The following is an 18,594-nucleotide window of genomic DNA, read 5'->3' as shown; positions in this document are numbered from 1 at the left end:
TTGGTCACACCTCCCTACCAGCACTGCAACCACAGGCACCTTCCCCCAGGCCCTGCACCAGCATCTCTGTTGGCTCAGCTGCAGGTGCCTCCATGGAGCCCCAAGCCACTTTCATCATCACAGTGGCAGCTGCCAATGCCCATACTCAACCCTGGGCAGCAAACCCCAGCTGACTCACCTCCTGCAGCTGCACAGGCAGCCCAGCTTCAACCAGACCCACAGGAGTGCTTTGGCAGCCAGGGCAGGCTGCTGAGGAAGCTTTAGCAGCAGATTGGGGTGAGCCAGGCAGAGGCATGAGCAAATGTCCCACCCTAGACTGAGATGGGATGGGAGGGACTAGGGGACCACTGGGAGAAGGGCTGTTCAGGGTGGCTGGGTGGGGATTGGGAGGGAGGTGGGAAAGAAGAGTCCTTTAAAGGAAGGTTCCTGTGAGGACTGAGAAAGAGGGCAAGGGAAGAGGCAGCTGGAGTATGCTGTTGTTCAGTGGATAGGAGAGAGAACAAGATGGTGCAACCCCTTCCCTGCGTGTCTGAGGCCAGAGGAAACCTGCCTTTGACAGCTAGCTGGCTGGTAGACAGCCAGACAAGGGTTAGTGAGGGAAGAGCCTCGCACAAGGACACAGTCCTTCAGCATCTACCACAATTCATGCCTGATGCTGTTCCCAAAGCTCTTCATTCTATTGGCCACCTAATTCTAGTATCAATGTTCTTAAGTACTCTGTGTACTCTATCATCATAAAAATGTATTTCATGATAACAGAAGTTCTTGATAACATGATAAATTGTTTGGAGAAAGCAAATAAATACAGATATGCAAAAGCAAATGTTGACTAGGAAAGAATATCCACAGTGCTATACTAACCAGTCTACAGCTCCATACAACTTCATCTTACTGCTTTCCTTAGATCACTATACAATCTTTCCCCGTACTTCCTGAAATACTTTACTACTTTTTTAGAATCATAGAGTTGGATGGCATCTCCAGGGTCATCTAGTCCAACCCCCTGCACAAGGCAGAAGATCCACAACTACTCCCCCCCCCCACACACACACGGAGACCCCTGCTCCATGCCCAGAAGATGGCAAAAAACCTTCCCGGTTTCTTGGCCAAACTGGCCTAGAGAAAATTGCTTCCTGACTCCAAAGTGGCAATCAGCATTTTTCACTGATTCCACACCAAGTAGCTGGAGTAGTGGCAGCGTACCATGAAGAAGCTGGAAAAATTTAATGCCAAATTATTTTTCAGGTTAAAATTAAATTCATATATAAACAATGCAGAAGCCTGTTGGAAAACCCCCAAGACAATGGAACAGTTGATATTGCCACTAGAATAGAGCGTGCTGTTAAAAAGATGGCTGGGGTGGGGGAGGAAGAAATCAATAAGGGCAATGAGTCATCAGAAGGAAATGTGTCCTGATGTGACCAGTTACACAGAGAATTTGCTTGAGGCTGCAAGTATACAGTAGATACTTTCAAAAGGCTTGACAGGTCACATATTTGTGGTGAGGTTCTATATCGATATTGTGTTAAGTCCACACCTAAATTTAAACAATAGTAAGGTTTGCCAGTTGAACACATTTATTCTAGGATTAGTTAAAAAGGAAATTCAATGCAGTCACTAATTTTAAAAGGAAGCAATGTTATATGAATTGGCAAGTTGCCTACCATTTTGAGGGAGAACTAACTCTTCATTGACTCTTATGTTTATCCTTTTCTCATCCAGAGCTGCAGGTTTCTCCTTGGTTAGCTCTTCTGTTGTTTTCAAAGTGTAGTCTGTGTAGTTAACAATTTCTGAAGAAGTCACTACTGGCTTTGGGCCATAGATGTAGGGAAACTTTAGGAGTGCTCTTGGCTGTACAGGTTCTGCTGTCTTCTCAACACTGAACTGAAACAAAAAAAAACATTGCATTATGATTATTGTGTTAAACTAGAATTTCCCATAAGGATAAATGTGTGTTTCTTCAGTACAGAATATATTCCATAAGACTAACACATCACTGGCAACATACTTTAGCATTCAAAGAAGTCCATCTAGCTCAGTAGAGTTTTCTTTGTCCAGCAGTGGCTTTCCATGATTTCCAGCACAGAAAGGTGTGTTCCAACAGCTCAGCTATTACCTGAGATTTTTTATTTGCCAATGTTTGACCCCAGGGCTATCTTCAAGGAAAGTGTATACTCTACCACTGATCCATAACTCATAATTCAGGCAGAGGCAGAGGCAGACAGAGAAAGCAACTTGCCTAAGGTAACTAAAGGTGTTTGAGGTTGATGAGACATTTAAATCAGTGACTCATAATTTAGTCTCAGCCTCTATGCTGCACCAGCTCTCTTCCCATTGTATCCTTTTGTCTGTTGCCTGGATTGCAAGCCATTTTGTATCTCAGGCTCTTAGTAATCACTGCCATCCTTTCCAAATGTTCAAGGACTGATAATTTGATGATTTGTTCTAAAACTTTTCCAGGTATACAAGTCAAGCTAATGGGTTGGTAGTTACCTGGATCCTCCTTTTTCTCCTTCTAACAACAACAACAACATTTGATTTATATACTGCCCTTCAGGATGACTTAACACCCACTCAGAGTGGTTTACAAACTAGGTTATCATTATCCCCAGAACAAAAAACACCCTGTGAGGTGGATGGGGCTGAGAGAGCTCCTAGAAGCTGTAACTGACCCAAGGTCACCCAGCTGACTTCAAGTGGAGGAGTGGGGAATCAAACCCGGTTCTCCAGATTAGAGTCCTGTGTTCTTAACCACTACACCAAACTAACTCTCTTCTTGAAGATGGGGACAACATTTGCCCGCCTCTAATCTTCTGGCATCTCACCTGTTCTCCAAGAATTCTCAAAAATAATGGACAGATGCTCAGAAATTACATCTGAGAGTTCTTTAGTACTCTTGGATGCAATTCATCTGGCCCTGAGGACTTAGTTTCATTTAAAGACACTAGGTGTTTATGTACTACCCTTATGTTGATCCTAGGCTGTAACTCCCTTCCCCCTTCATATGTTCTGTTTTCCATGTTGAGCACCATTTCCCTCACAGGAGAAGACTGAGGAAAAATAGGAATGGAGCAGTTCTGGCCTCTCTTCATCAGCTGTTACAATTTCATTTTCATGTCTCTGCAATGGGCCTACCATGTCTTTGCTCTTTTTCTTACTTTGAACATAAGCAAAGAATGCGGCCATCCACGGCAGCCACGTGTGGCTTTGGCCGTAGGGCAGGACTTTGCCTCCTCGGATGGAGGAGGAGCCAGTTTTTCCCGGCCATCTGGGTCTCTCAAGGGGGGTGGGGCGGAGATAGAGCCGTTCGGCATCTCCGCCCTCCCTCTACGCAGTTGCTCCGAGCGATCGGTCGGAGCAGGACGTCGTTTCAGGAGCCTGCTATGCCGTCGCTCGGAGGACGCGTCTGGAGCCGCTTTGAGCAGCAGCTGGCTCCGCTTGGTGTCCCGGCGCTGTGGGACTGCACTATTTTGCAGTCCAGTCGGGGCGGCTCCGTTTTCGCGGGACGCTTTCCCCTTTTTTGTCCCGGCGCGGGGCAGAGCGTGTGCTCCCGGCTGCCTCGCAGCGTCGCGGCGGCAACTGAATGGTTTGGGCGCTTCGCGCTGATTTTTCTTGGCGGGGTGTGCGGGGTGGTGAAAGGGGAGGCATTTCCCACCCCCTTCTTTACAGGTTTCCCTGCTGCGGCCACCATTTGTGGGCCCTGTGACCAGGGGGGGAAGGGTGGCCAGCCTTCCTGGCCTTATAGCGATCCCCTATTGCCTCGCATTTCGGCCGCCATTTTGGAAATTGCGTGCGCCATTTTGCTACTGGGTACTGCGTAGTTATTGGGCCACGGGATTCTGTAGCTATTTCAATCGCTGTTTGGGTACTGTCCCCCTCTACCCTTGTTACAGTTTATGCTGAATTGCGCATTGTTCCTGTGGTTGTGGGGTTGAGTGCTTTATCTCCACTAAGGGCCTGCCAGGTATTCTGCAGGCAGTTCTTGATCTCAGGCTTATCTGTATTAACCATCTTGTAGTGTGGGGAGTAGGATGGCTTCCAGGAAAGGGAAGGGGCCAGCTAAAGGCAAGCAGCCTGCTAAGAAACAGCCTGCTAAATGCCCTCCCCCTGCAGTGTCGTCCTCAGATGATGATGAGGATGTTAGTTTTCATGCTGCAATATTGAGACGCTTGGAAGCTCTGGAAAAGGTCAAGGGGGCGCCCGCCACGGCTGGTTCCTCCGCTGAACGCAGTAGACCAGTTAGAGTGGCTTCTAAAGCTGCATTTAGGAGGGAGATCTTGACTCGTTTGTCTGCTCTTGAGTCCACTGCAGGATCGGCGGAAGCTGGGCCAGCGACTGCAAGAGAACTCCCTGCGGAGGAGGACGTCGTAGCTTGCGACCCTGAACCTGAAGGACAGGCGGAAGGCGGTCAAGTGGCTGTGGCGGTGGAGCCTAGTGGTCCTGAGGGTAAGTCCACCTTGCCACATCAGGCATGCACTTGGCCATGGGGACCCTGGGGTCAGGCCGCTGCCTCCGGGTCCTCTGGCCCCACTACTACACCCACCACACTGAACACAGCTTGGCAGTTTCCTGGGCTTGTGGGTACGGCTACTATGCCCCCAGGAGCACCTAGTGCTCCGTCGGCTGTGGGGTCTGCTTCAGGTCCTTTACCGGGTTCTGATAGCCTGGCTCACGGTGTTCCTCCCTTAGGTTGGCAGTACAGCGGTTGCCCGCCTTGGGGATTTACCCCTTATGGAGTGTATGGTCAGGTCCCTTATAGGGTGCTGCCATTTGGGGATACAGCTCTTCCCCTTGGCGATCATCTTACCCAGGCTACAAGGGATAAGATAGTGAGGGGGGAGTATGTGGACGTGTTCACCCTTCTTTTCCGTGAGCTGGAAAAGAAGGACAAGGAGGACTTGGACGAACGCGACAAGGAAAAGATCAAGCGTCGCAAGGTTGACCACACATGGCATAACTGGCTCCCAGGGTTCTTGATATACGCGGGGGTGCTGGCGAGGGCACAGCCTTTACGGGCCATGTCTCTGTTTCAGTACCTCAATATAATTTATAGGGGGTATACTGACTTCGTTGGTGCTGCATGGTTGCAGTACGACGAAGAGTTTAGAATGAGGGCAGCTTTGAACCCTCAGATCCCCTGGGATCAGATTTACCTGCAGCTGTGGCTGCATGTTATGTCCCCTTCGAAACCCAATTCTGGTGACAGGGCAGATAGTGGCCATTTGATCCACTGCCCACAGGCAGCTGGCTCCACCCACTCCCAGGCGGGGCAGCAGGTTCAACCCCGGCTGCTCTGTTGGGACTTTACCTCAAAGGGTTTCTGTAACAGGAGGGCCTGCAAATATAAACACGAATGCCCGGCTTGTTCCGGACAGCATGCTTATTCCTCCTGCCCCAGGGCCAAATCTGGAGGGGGTGGCAGGCGCTCAGGTGGGGGTGGGGGTCAGCAGTCGGCTGGAAAAGGGCCCCAGCCCGGTAAATCTGAGAGCGCTTGAGCGATTACTGCCTTATTATCCCAGGCGTAATGATGCGTTGTTCCTGTTGAACGGTTTTAAGTACGGTTTTAGGATACCATTTCAGGGCCCGCGGGTTCCTTTCATGTCTAAAAATTTACGTTCGGTTTTGGGCATGGAAGCTGTTGTGTGGGATAAAATTTCAAAGGAGTGTGCAGAAGGCAGGGTATTGGGTCCGTTTCCTACGCCTCCGGTCCCGTGCCTGCGTGTTTCTCCCTTGGGGGTAGTCCCTAACAAGGCCCCTGGTGAATTTCGTTTGATTCACCACCTTTCTTTTCCGAAGGGGGCTTCGGTCAACGATGCCATCCCGGAGGAGCTCTGTTCTGTGCGCTATACTTCCTTTGACCAGGCGGTCAAGGTAGTGCGCAGGTGCGGGGTGGGAGCTTTGATGGCTAAGTGTGACATTAAGTCAGCCTTTCGCCTGCTCCCGGTACACCCTGACGATGTTGATCTGCTGGGCTTCTCTTTTGAGGGTCAGTATTATGTAGACAGGGCCCTTCCCATGGGGTGCTCAATCTCATGCGCTGCCTTTGAGCGCTTTAGCTCCTTTTTGGAGTGGGAGCTGCGGAGAAGGTTTAAATGCCGGGATACCTGTCATTACCTTGATGATTTTATGTTCGTTGGGCCCGCTGGCACGGCACAATGTGCCAGCCTGCTAGCGGGCTTTGTATCCCTGGCTGGAGAATTAGGGGTACCCCTGGCACAGGAGAAGACGGAGGGTCCCTCTCAGGTTATGACGTTTTTGGGCATTGAACTCGATACGGTTCACCAATCTTTGCGTCTCCCGGCGGATAAGGTATGCAAGCTCAGGGAGATATTGTCTGCGTTCAAGGGTAAGCGGATGGCATCTCTCCTTGAACTGCAGCAGCTAGTGGGCTCTTTGAATTTTGCATGCAAGGCGGTTGCACCTAGCAGGCCGTTCTTACGCCGGTTGTGTGATGCCATGGCGGCTCTTCGTGCCCCTCACCATAAAATTCGCATCAATGTGGGTATGTGTGCAGACATTGAGGTGTGGGAAGAGTTTTTGGGTTCTTTCAATGGGATTACCTTTTGGCGCGAAGAATTGTTAGTGGGCGCCCAGTTGCAAGTAGCTTCTGATGCTTCAGGGTCCACGGGCTTTGGGGTGTTTTTCCGTGGGCACTGGTGTGCGGAACAGTGGCCTAAGGAATGGGCTGAGAGCGAGATGGTTAGGGATTTAACCTTCTTGGAGTTTTTTCCCATTCTGGTGGCGGTTTTTCTTTGGGGTCATGAGCTTGCCAACCACGTTGTGCACTTTTGGTGCGACAACATGGCCGTGGTGCAGGTAGTTAATTCCCTCACATCTAAGTCAGTCAGGGTTATGTCGTTGGTTCGGGCGTTCACATTGAAGTGCCTGCAGCTTAATATACTGTTTAGGGCCAGACACGTGCCGGGTATCGACAATGGGGTGGCGGACGCTTTGTCTCACCAACAGATGGATCGCTTCAGGCATCTTTCTCCCAGGGCCGACAGCTTTCCATCCAGAATGCCGCTGGACCTGTGGCGCCTTGGCAAATGGAAGTGAACAGGGCTATTCAGATGGCTATTGCTCCCAGCACTCGTTGAGCCTATGAACGAGCAGTAGGAATGTTCCAGGAATTTAGGGAGGGGGTTGGGCTGAAGCAGTTGTGGCCCATCCCCGCCGTGCACCTCCTGCAGTTTTGTGTAGCTCAGAGGGCTCGTGGTTTGGCTGTGAAGACTATTAGGGGCCAATTGGCTGCGCTGGCATTCACCAGCAAAGCACGTGGCTTGCCGGACTCCACGGACGATTTTCGAATCTGAAAGATGCTCGAGGGTTGGTCCAGGGAGTCTGGGGTTGTTAGGGATTTAAGGCAGCCTATTTCCCCAGCTATTCTGAGAGGCCTTGGGTCACGTTGGGGGGAGATATGTAGTTCTGGTTATGAGTGCCAGCTGTTCCATGCCGCCTCCCTTACTGCATTCTTTGGTGCCCTTAGGGTGAGTGAACTGGTGGTTCAGTCACAGCGGGATGCTTCTGGGCGGGCTTTATCGGCTTGTGATATTCAGTTCGTGGGCAGTAAAGTCCTGATTAGGATTAGGAAATCTAAGACGGATCAGAGGCAAGCTGGTTCCGTGTTGACTTTGGGTCCTTGTGAGGATAAGGCATTATGGCCTGTCCGGGCACTTCGTTCCTATGTGAAGGTTAGAGGCGAGGATGAAGGAGTGTTGTTTCGGCACGATGATCGCTCTCCATTAACTCGCTACCAATTTTGGGCGGTGACGGATAGAGCGTTACGCCAGCTGGGATTGGTGGGTGTCAAATTTGGCACTCATTCATTTCGACTACTGCGGCGGCCATGGGGTATGCTGACAGGACCATCCAGAAAGTGGGCAGGTGGAAGTCATCTGCTTATCGGTCTTATATCCGTCCTTTACCATTATTCTAGTCTCATGCAGTTTGATCTTTTCCAGGTGCGGTGAGCAACCTTGAGAGGAAGCGGATTCTTATAGCTGGCCACAGTATGGTGTTCTGGGCTGCAGTGCAAGCCAGGCGGACACAGATTGGAGCTCAGCTCGGGTTGAGCGAAGATGCCTCCATTGAATGGTTGGGTCGGCGTGGCCTTCGGTGGTCGGGGTTGCTACCGCTTTTGTTTGGAGGAAGGACGGGTCCTCCTCCCCCTATCTTGATCTTACATGTAGGGGGTAATGACCTGGGTTTACTGAAAGGGAGAGCCCTGTCACTGCAAGTGATTGCTGATCTGCGGGCGATCAAGAGCCGTTGGCCTAGAGTTTACATATTTTGGTCTGAGATGCTCCCCCGTCGTAAATGGAGGGAGTCTCTTGACCCTAGGGGTATGGCTCGGGCTAGGCGCAGGGCTAATAGGGCCATTCAGAAGGCTTTAGCTACGGGACTAGGCATTTATCTTCCTCACCCTCGCATTAAGGCTGCTAATGCTGCCCTTTATAGGGCTGACGGGGTTCATTTGTCCCTGTCTGGCAATGACATCTTCTTAGACAACCTGCGGCTCGGGCTCAGGTTGGCTCTAGACCACCTGTGGGGCGCGAGGGCCTAAGCTGAGGCTTGGCCTTTCGCGTTGGCAGGAGAAGTTGGGAAATAGGGAGCGGGCTGGTGAGCACCCCTTTGGCAATTCCCCATCGGTGGGGAAAGGGGTCTCTCAGGAGGGATGGTATGCTTCATGGCTACCACCACCTGTGCAGACTGCCTCCAGGGAACCCCAGGTGCAAGTCCTTCCCTCATGCTGTATGGCTGAGGCTTTAGGAGCTTGAGGGGGGAACCATTTGCCTGGCCGGCCGGGCCGAGGCCATTCCATGAATGGATTACACCCGGGGCAATGGGGGCTCGCCCATGCAGGCAAGGCGGTGGTCAGAGGTGACCCCGTGGCTTGTCCTGTACCGCATAGTTTGCCCTTGCCGCAGTTTAGTGTTGATGTTATGTTTAATAAAGCGGCTATTTATACCAATAACCTGTGTCTGTCTCATTCTTCCAACTGAGGTGGCAATGCGGCCATCCACGGCAGCCACATGTGGCTTTGGCCGTAGGGCAGGACTTTGCCTCCTCGGATGGAGGAGGAGCCAGTTTTTCCCGGCCATCCGGGTCTCTCAAGGGGGGTGGGGCGGAGATAGAGCCGTTCGGCATCTCTGCCCTCCCTCTACGCAGTTGCTCCGAGCGATCGGCCCACCCTCCTCTCCCTGTTTCAATGCAGGATTAGCCGGTTGCTTTTTAGAGCCAGGTAGGAATTTTTTCCTGCTCCCCCTGATTGGCATATTTGGGGGGCAGGTTTTTCGCCTACCTTGTATTGAAGCAGAGGTTGAGATGTTGTTTAGGGGTGGTGCTTTGTAGGCCTCCCCTGGCAGGAGAAGTTGGGAAATAGGGAGCGGGCTGGTGAGCACCCCTTTGGCAATTCCCCATCGGTGGGGAAAGGGGTCTCTCAGGAGGGATGGTATGCTTCATGGCTACCACCACCTGTGCGGACTGCCTCCAGGGAACCCCAGGTGCAAGTCCTTCCCTCATGCTGTATGGCTGAGGCTTTAGGAGCTTGAGGGGGGAACCATTTGCCTGGCCGGCCGGGCCGAGGCCATTCCATGAATGGATTACACCCGGGGCAATGGGGGCTCGCCCATGCAGGCAAGGCGGTGGTCAGAGGTGACCCCGTGGCTTGTCCTGTACCGCATAGTTTGCCCTTGCCGCAGTTTAGTGTTGATGTTATGTTTAATAAAGCGGCTATTTATACCAATAACCTGTGTCTGTCTCATTCTTCCAACTGAGGTGGCAATGCTTTTTTGTTGTTTTTAGCATCTCTTGCTAGCCTAAGCTCATACTGAGGTTTAGCTTCTCTAATACTCTCCCTACAAGCATTGGCTATTTGTTTATATTCATCCTTGGTTATACGGCCCTCCTTCCATTTCCTAAATGAGTCTTTTTTATTTCTCAATTCATTAGAAAGCTGTTTATAGAGCTACCTTGGCTTCTTTAGGCCTCTCTCATTTTTCCTTCTCATAGGAATAATTTGCGATTGTGCCTTCAATATTTCGCCTTTAAGAAGCTCCCATCCCTCTTGAACTCCCTTCTCCTTAAATATTTCTGACCATGGGATTCTGCCCAGCATAACTTTCAGTTTGTTGAAATTTGCTTTCCTGAAGTCCAACCTATATGTCTGACTACGTACAGCATTTCTCTTCCCCAAGACTATAAATTCCAAAATTACATGGTCACTGTTACCCAGGGTGCCCACTATTTTCACTCTGTCAACCATTTCTTCCCTGTTGGTGAGAATCAGGTCCAATATAGCAGAAGCCATTTTTCCCTCTCCACTTTCTGAAAAATGAAGTTGTCGCAAGACAAGTCAGGAATTTATTTGACCTTTCATTTTCAGCAGAGTTTGACTTCCAACAGATATTCAGGTAATTGAAATCTCCCATGACCACTGTGACCCATCTCTTTTTGAACTGTGTAATTTGTTCTAGTAGTTTCTCATCCAAGTCCTCTGCCTGGCAGACGACTTATAATCCCATCCTTCTTCTAAAGAACTTGGTGTGGTATATATAATTTACCCATTTATCTTCACAACAACACTGTGAGGTAGGTTAGGCAGTGTCGCAGTCTGCTTACAGTACACTGGCCTCAGTGGCAGGTTCAAGAGAAGACACGACACACCAAGCTTTAGTACAAATGGTGTATTATACCATTTACAGGTGGATACATTACAGACTTATTACGTTAACTGACAAAGTGCTTCGTCAGCAACCCACAGAGCTGGAGGTCTTTAAAGTAAAAGACTCTGCATCCTTATATATTGCTTATTAGCCTATCACAACACAGTGCTGACTCACTGTGCCAGCCCAAATGACCTTGACATATACAGAGAAGTATATCACCTGGCTGGTATCACATTATAGCTACCTGTCATCACTCTGTAACTACTGATGACACAGATCAGTCACTGCTAGCTGCCTCATCTCTTTGTTTATTTACCTTGACAGGCAGAAAGAATGACTAGCCCAAATTCATCCAGTGCTTTATGGTTGCACAGGTATGTGAACTTGCATGTTTTCAGGCCTAGACCTACACTATAATTGCTACATTACATTGGTTCTTATCTTTTCCTCTGTGGTCAATAATCATATATTGTCATGCTTAGCTATGAATGTTCAAGCCTCTCCAGAATACATTTTTCACACGAACATTAACATCAGCAGATATTTTAAAAAATGGATATCAGCACATTTCATTTCAATGTTCCCGATATGTGCCTCACTAGTGATAATTTTTGAAGATTTGGGGGATACATTATATATATTTCTAAAATGCCTTAGTTTTATTTTGTCTAACACAAACCATAGATACAAACTGCATATTTAAAAAAAATCATTTGATTATCCCCCCCAAATGACCAGACCTGCATACAAGTTCTTTAAAAAGAGATGAAGTAGTCATTTTGTATCCTTTCTAAAATCTCAAAGCAGACGACTTCCTCACTTCCACAGGCCAGTTACCCAAAGCCTGCTGGCTACTGCAATAAAAGTCCTACCTACACCTTGCTGCCATGGTAAGTAAGGCCAGCTGTCCAGCTTCTGTTGATGCTCAAGCTGATATGATGAGAGGCCATCCTATATGTATCTGAGATGAAAACCAGTATCTTGACTTGACCCCACAAGTACATAGGTAACCAGTGCAACAATAAGCATCAGATTAGGCCCCTGAAGACTGCCACGGTGTAGTGATTAAGACTGTCAGGAGGACTCTAATCTGGAGACCTGGATTTAATTCCTCACTCCTCCACTTGAAGCCAGCTGGGTGACCTTGGGTCAGTCACTCTTCCAGAGCTTTCTCAGCCCCACCCACCTCACAGGGTAATTGTCATGAGGATAATAATAATAATTATAATACACATTGTAAACCATTCTGAGTGCAGCATTAAGTTTTCCTGAAGGGCAGTATATAAATTGAATGTTTTAAAGAATGTTATCTTGTTGCTTAACCCAACCCATCAGGTTGTTGTTGTGAGGATAAAATTAGGATGGAGGAAGCAAGAATGCCATCCCGAGATCTTGGAGAAAGAATGGAACTACAATCTAATAATAAACAAACGGATGCACAATGGATTGCATATAGTGCTGGAAATATCTTGTGTACAGAGAAGGCAGAAAACACAGAATACCTGTAGGGGGCAGCAAATCTGACAGTTAGATAGCAAAATAAGATCTTTCTGCCTCTCCTCTGTCCTTCTGGCATGTCTCCAGATTGGTATTCTTAGGCTACTTCCTGCTTCTTCCTAGAAGTCCCTCTCTCCCAGTTTAGTAAGGTAGTTAGCATCTGATGACACCCAGTTATATCTGCTGATGGACGGCCGGCCTGGCTCGGCCATAGATGTCCTGGAGTGTGCTTTTGAAGCTGTGACTGGATTGTTGAAACAAAGTTGGCTGAAACTAAACCCTATGAAGACGGAGATCCTGTACTTGAGTCGTTGGAGTGTGGATTCAGGGCTCTGGCTCCTGGCCCTTGATGGGGCGTTGCTTACGCCAGTTCCGAAGGTCAGGAGCCTGGGGGTGATCCCAGTTGCCTCCTTGAAAATGGAGGCTCAGGTCGCAGTGGTTACCAGGTCTGCTTTTTTCCATTTTCAACAGACCAGGCAGCTTGCCCCTTATCTTTCTGCCCATGACGTTAATGACAGTGATCCAGGCAATGGTCACCTCTAGGATAGACTACTGTAACGCATTCTATTCCCTTGAGTCTGATCCGGTGGTTGCAGCTGGTTCGAAATGCAGTGGTGCGTGTCATCACTGGGGTGCCTAGTAGTGCACATATAACACCAGTATTGCACCAGCTGCATTGGCTGCCCATGGAGTACTGAATCAGATTCAAGGTTTTGGTACTTACCTATAAAGCCCTATGCAGACAGGGAACAACGTATCTGTGGGGCCACCTCTCCCTATATGTGCCTCAGAGGATGCTTCGATCAAGTGACAAACAGCTGCTAGTGGTCCCTGGCCCCAAGGAGGCCTGCTTAGCCTCGACCAGGACCAGGGCCTTTTCAGTCCTGGCTCCAACCTGGTGGAATGCTCTGTCCAATGAGACCAGGGCCTGGCAGGATTTGTTATCCTTCCGTTGGACCTGTAAGACAGAGCTGTTCAGCCAGGCGTATGGTGGAGGCTGAGCTGGGCCCCTACTGGCCAAATAGAGGTGAACTCCCTCCCGGCGAGAGGCTTCCACCACCGACTTTTCTTTTAACCAACTACGCAAGGAATGTTAATATGGTGGACTGGTGGCTGACTGAAATTAATAAACTGATCACTCCTGCGCTGCCTTCCTTGTACTTTTAAATACTTCTACTGTACTGTTTTTATATTGTTGTTTAATTTTAAAAATTTTAAATTGTTGTTATTAATGTGCTGTTTTATAGAATGTAATCCACCCTGAGCCTGTCAATTTGGGGAGGGTAGAATAGAAATTGAAGGTAAATAAAATAAAATAAATAAAAAATATTCTGTTCCTCTGCTTTCTGTCAAAGTTGTAGTTCCTGAATGAGCTCTCTTCATTCACTTCTTAATCAGACTCAAGATCATTCTTAAGATATACCAGAGCCTACATATAGAAGCTTACCTCTCAACGCCAATCAAAAGACACAATGTTATATTGTATCCCCACTATCTTTCCCATCTGCTCAGGACCTAGTACAAGGTATTTCTTTTGGATACGATTTCAATACCAAGTTAGATGAAACTATGTGAACCTCCTGTTGTAATTCAGTGGCTTCATATGTTGTTAAGCTAAAAGTTATATCAAATAACTATGTATGGTTGCAGTTGTTGCACTATTGCTTGTGCAAGTAAAAATTTACTAAGCATATTTGCCTTTCCTCTCATGCATTGCACTGTCTCCAAGATGAAGAAGATAAAATCCCTTTGCTTACTATGGGATACTTTCCCTGCCATCTGTTATAATCTTCATTTTGACAATATAAAATATTACATGGTGATGTTCTGTCTTAGTGCAACCAAGTATGACAAAGCTCATTTCCCCTTCTTAAGCCCTTCAGGTTCTCTATCCAGTTTTTTAATAAAAAAAATTCAGACAGCTTGCAGGGTTGCTCAGGTAGATATTTGTGGAATTTGTTTAGCTCCTTTAAAATGATTAATTTCATGATTGGCTTGTCCTTGTGACAATGAGCACTGTACACAGAGCCTCTGGCTTGGAAACCAAAAGCTTTCTCAAGCTCAGTACTTCAGAGTCAGTTGTCCTAAAATGGGGAGAGTGCAAATCAACCACAGGTTTACTCAAGTTGTGCACATTTGGATGCACTCTAACATAGACAGACAATACACATCTTTAATGTTCCCAGGTAGGGAGAGGGAGACCTGCACAGAAACAAAAAAATTAAGTGATGCACCATTAGTCACAAGCACTGACCATCACCACAATGAGCACAGTTCAGAAGTACCTGAATCTTGCTGAGTCCCTTTTTAAAAGATGACAAAAGAAAATTATAATGAAGCAGACACAAATGCTGGAAATAAAATAGCCCAAGCAAATTATTATATTAAAAGGCAGTATAAATAATGCTCAAGAGCCTAATGGAGCATAGGGGCACCTAAGAACCTTGATGTTGCTATAGTCAGTGAATGAGGAAACTGTCTTCTCATCTCCACTGTGTTGAATGTATGAATATATGTGTGTTGTGGAAGACACATCTGGCACTCTGTCTCCACACAGAGAAAGGTTAGAAAGATGGGACAAGAAAACAAGCCCTGCTGGATCAAAGCACTGGTCCATCTAGTCCACTGTTCTGTTTCACACAGTGGCCATCAAAGAGGGCATAGAGGCCAAGGCTTTCCCTAATGTTGCCTGCCAGCGTTCAGAGATTCACTGTCTCTGAATATGGATGGTCATGCTTCCACTGGATTATCAACCTCAAACTGTGACAGCCTTTAACAAAATTGATCAAACCAATTAAAGCAGGAGCTCCGACTTTTTCTCCCATGCTTTCAAAGCACTTAACATGACAAGCTCTGGAAATGTGGACTCTGCTCTTTTATTACAGTCACAGTAACAGCTAGACAATTTTGTTTCAAGCTTAAAGGGAGAGAATGAGAACATCTTCCTAACTATAATGAATTGATTTCATTAGGCTTTTCTGTCTTGTTAATAATACATGTAGGCAGTGCCATGGAGGAAGCATTCTTTGGAGCTAGGCCATTTGGATGCCCATCTACATGATTCCCAAGATATGGCATAAAGGCATGCCAGAACAATTCTTTCAAGCCTCAGACTGAGAATATCAGGGCTGAAAATGGAAATGAACTAAGCAGCCTTGGATGTCCTGTCAGACAGAAAGTCAAGGTGCAAATATTTTCAATAAAATATAGAAGCAAATATATTAGGCTATTGTCTAGACCTTCTCAAAAGACCAATCATATGTTTGTACAATAGTACTCCATCTTTTATCCATTATCTTGTAGCCCAGCCCTGTAAGCAATTGCCCCGAGGCATCATATTGCAGGCTTGCATGTCCTAATCCCAGTGCACAGTATGCTCTATCATGCTAGTGCAGAAAACAAGGCATGATGCAAAAATGTATTTACATTGTTACGTTCAAGTGGTGTAAAATTAACAGATATCTCAGCAGTTAAAAAAATCACTTGACTGTAATAATAGCCAGGATTTAGAAGAGAAATTGGTCTAGAAAAGGGGTCCCCAACCCTATTGAGGCTGTGAGGACTTTAGGAATTTTGAAAAAAGATAGAGAGCCAGCATTAATTGCTTGCCGTCAGGCAGTGGTGATAAGTTATAAAGTGTTAGTAGGATCCAAATCCTGCATCCTTCTATGACAGTGGCAGATATTTCTGTATGGGCACTCTCTGCTGACCCTCTTGGGATCTTCTGAAGCACTTTGCGCTCAAATGAGGTGGAGGAAAGCCAGAATTGACCTTTGTTTTGAGGAAGAAGTAGAATCATAGAATTATAGAGTTGAAAGGGACCTCCAGGGTCATTTAGTCCAACTCCCTGCACAATGCAGGAAATTCACAACTACTCCCACCCCCCACCTCCAGTCACCACTGCTCCCTGCCCAGAAGATAGCAAAAACCCTCCAGGATCCCTCCAGGATTGGACCACCTTCGAACAATTGGAATTGAAAAGATGCCGCCTTTCATTAAATGCATCATCCTTGACTGATTATTCATTTCACAAGTTTATACCAAGGGGCTTGCGAGTGCACAAGCCCCCAGGTATGTTCAAGGAGGACGAGGAATTTAAACAGTGTTGGGCTGTGATACTTAACAAGTGCTCATTCGATTTAATACTCCTGCTCATTAAAATATCTAACGCAGAAGCAGAGAAGACCACGCTGGAACTAATTAGAATAGAGGAGCAATTGAAGTTAAAACAAACTTTGGAAGAATTCGAGGCGAGGAAAGCTGAGCTAGATAGAACTATCAAAGAGAGTAAAGAGAAGTTAAAGGAAATAAAGCTTAAGAAATTCAAAAGGGACAGGAAAGATTACACCACGGGGAGGATATACACCTCGAAAGAAGAGAGTAGTTTCAAACCACGCAAGAGAGTCACCTGGGCGAAGAATCTCCATCCAGGGTCAGAATTTGAGACTACTGAACCCTCGGAAACAGATACCTCTGGAGATGAGGGGACTACCATGAGAAGCATGAGAAATCGTGATGTCTCATATTCCTCCAGGGGTCGTTTTTTAGGGAAAGGTCCACCGCGCAACAAGAGACAATACAAGCCGAGGACTTAGTATTCAGTCTGCGAGACGGCTTAGTGCGGTGGAAAGATCAGTACTAAATAAAGGACTAGGGTTTGTCCCGACTCCAACTTATTATGCCTTTGATACAAGACTGGATATATATAAGTTGGTTAGACTGATTAAACTTAAAAAGCTTTTTGGGGGGAATTCAGATGTGCCAACTAACCTAGGTATCAGACAGCAATCTTCTTTTTGCCCGTCTCTCTCAGACCCCACGATAGATTGTTTTGAAAGAGTTGTGTTAAGAGACATAGAGCAGCTTGAACAAAGGGATAGATATAAGAGGTACAATCTGAGCAAGAGAGAATGGGATGCCCTAAAATCGCTCCGGGAGGATAAAAACATTGTTATTAAATCAGCAGACAAGGGCGGGGGGATAGTAATACAGGATGTGGCCCTCTATGTTCAGGAAGTAGAACGTCAGCTATCGATTACTACAGATTACAAAAGATTATCTGCAAATCCATTATTGCATGTCCAGAGAATCATCAAGATAGTTCTAGCTGAGGGCTTAATGAACAATGAAATAGACAAAAAGACTCACAATGCCTTAATTAATAGGAACCCGCGGACACCCGTTTTTTATACACTCCCAAAAATTCATAAGGGAGGGACTCCTCCTCCAGGGCACCCCATCATCTCGGGGAGTAATTCTGTTCTTGAACCCTTATCGAGATTCCTGGACTATTTCCTGCAACCCTTGGTCTTCCACACGGATGCCTATTTAAAGGACACGATGTAATTAATTGCTCTGATTTAATCATTAGAAATCCCGTGTTCAGCATACTTGATGACACTTGATGTCACCGCCCTTTACACCTCAATTCCCCATGAAGGGGTCAGAACAGTGGTGGAGGAAGAATGCATTGTTAACTAGATCTGATCAGCGTCCATCTACCCCATTCCTCCTCAATATAGTAGATGTTTTACTAGAGCACAATTATTTCAAATTCGATGATATATACTACTATCAAATAAAAGGGGTGGTGATGGGTTGTTCCGCCACCCCAAGTATTGCCAATCTTTTTATGGCCCAGTTGGAAAGTGAGTATATTCTGAACAATGATGTTAATCCTTTCCGAGGACATATTCTTTTTTATAGGCGGTACATAGATGACGTGGTCGCGATTTTGGACAACATAGACGTAGCAGGGGAGTTTGGACAATGGATCAACACTATTAGTGCTGACATTAAATTTACCTGGCAGGGGAGCGTAGAATGTATAAATTATCTAGATGTTACCATCTACAGAAGAGGCGAGGGAAAACTAGGGGTGCGTCCCTTTAAAAAGCTCACTGATACATGTTCCTATCTCCATTTTACCTCTTTTCACCCTAGAAGACTAAAATACAATATCCCGGTGGGTCAGTTCCTTAGACTGAAACGCAACTCGTCTAGGGAGGAGGACTTCCATTATAACAGTAACCTCCTAAGCAGCGCCTTTATTCGCAGGGGTTATCCACAAACTGCCATCAATTCGGCGAGAAATAGGGCAGTAAGAACGCCACGGGAAGAATTATTGACACCGAGATGCCATGAGGCTACTAAACAAATTAAATGGGCCATAGATTATACGGCTCTGTCTACCCCCATTTGCAATACCATATGCAAACACTGGCATTTGATTAATCATATTGCTGGGTGCGAAGAGAGCCCTGCCATTGGCTTTCGCCGCACCCACTGTCTTAAAGAGATACTGACCAAGTCGGAATTTAAACACAATAAGCCGGCTAATATTACAGCCACAACCCCAACGGGTCACTTTTCCTGTGGGGACTGTAATACCTGCTCGTTTATGGTGAAATTAGAGGACATAGTACCTAGG

General features: G+C 47.0%; 1 protein-coding gene across 3 annotated transcripts in view; it reads right to left on the bottom strand.

Moving 5' to 3' along the window:
• Positions 1-18,594, bottom strand: part of SYT13 (synaptotagmin 13) — a 48,445-nt gene that overhangs the window by 18,438 nt on the left and 11,413 nt on the right. For 2 of the 3 annotated variants that reach the window (XM_054972757.1, XM_054972758.1), the window contains exon 2: positions 1,665-1,884. In XM_054972757.1, the coding sequence (XP_054828732.1) occupies positions 1,665-1,884 (220 nt within the window). The remainder of the gene's footprint in view (positions 1-1,664; positions 1,885-18,594) is intronic. The other variant, XM_054972756.1, reaches the window with a different exon arrangement.

The sequence above is a fragment of the Eublepharis macularius genome, chromosome 2 (assembly GCF_028583425.1).
Source record: "Eublepharis macularius isolate TG4126 chromosome 2, MPM_Emac_v1.0, whole genome shotgun sequence".
Classification (NCBI taxonomy): domain Eukaryota; kingdom Metazoa; phylum Chordata; class Lepidosauria; order Squamata; family Eublepharidae; genus Eublepharis; species Eublepharis macularius.
Note: the sequence above shows the minus strand (reverse complement) of the source record. Positions and strands in the feature narration are given on the sequence as shown.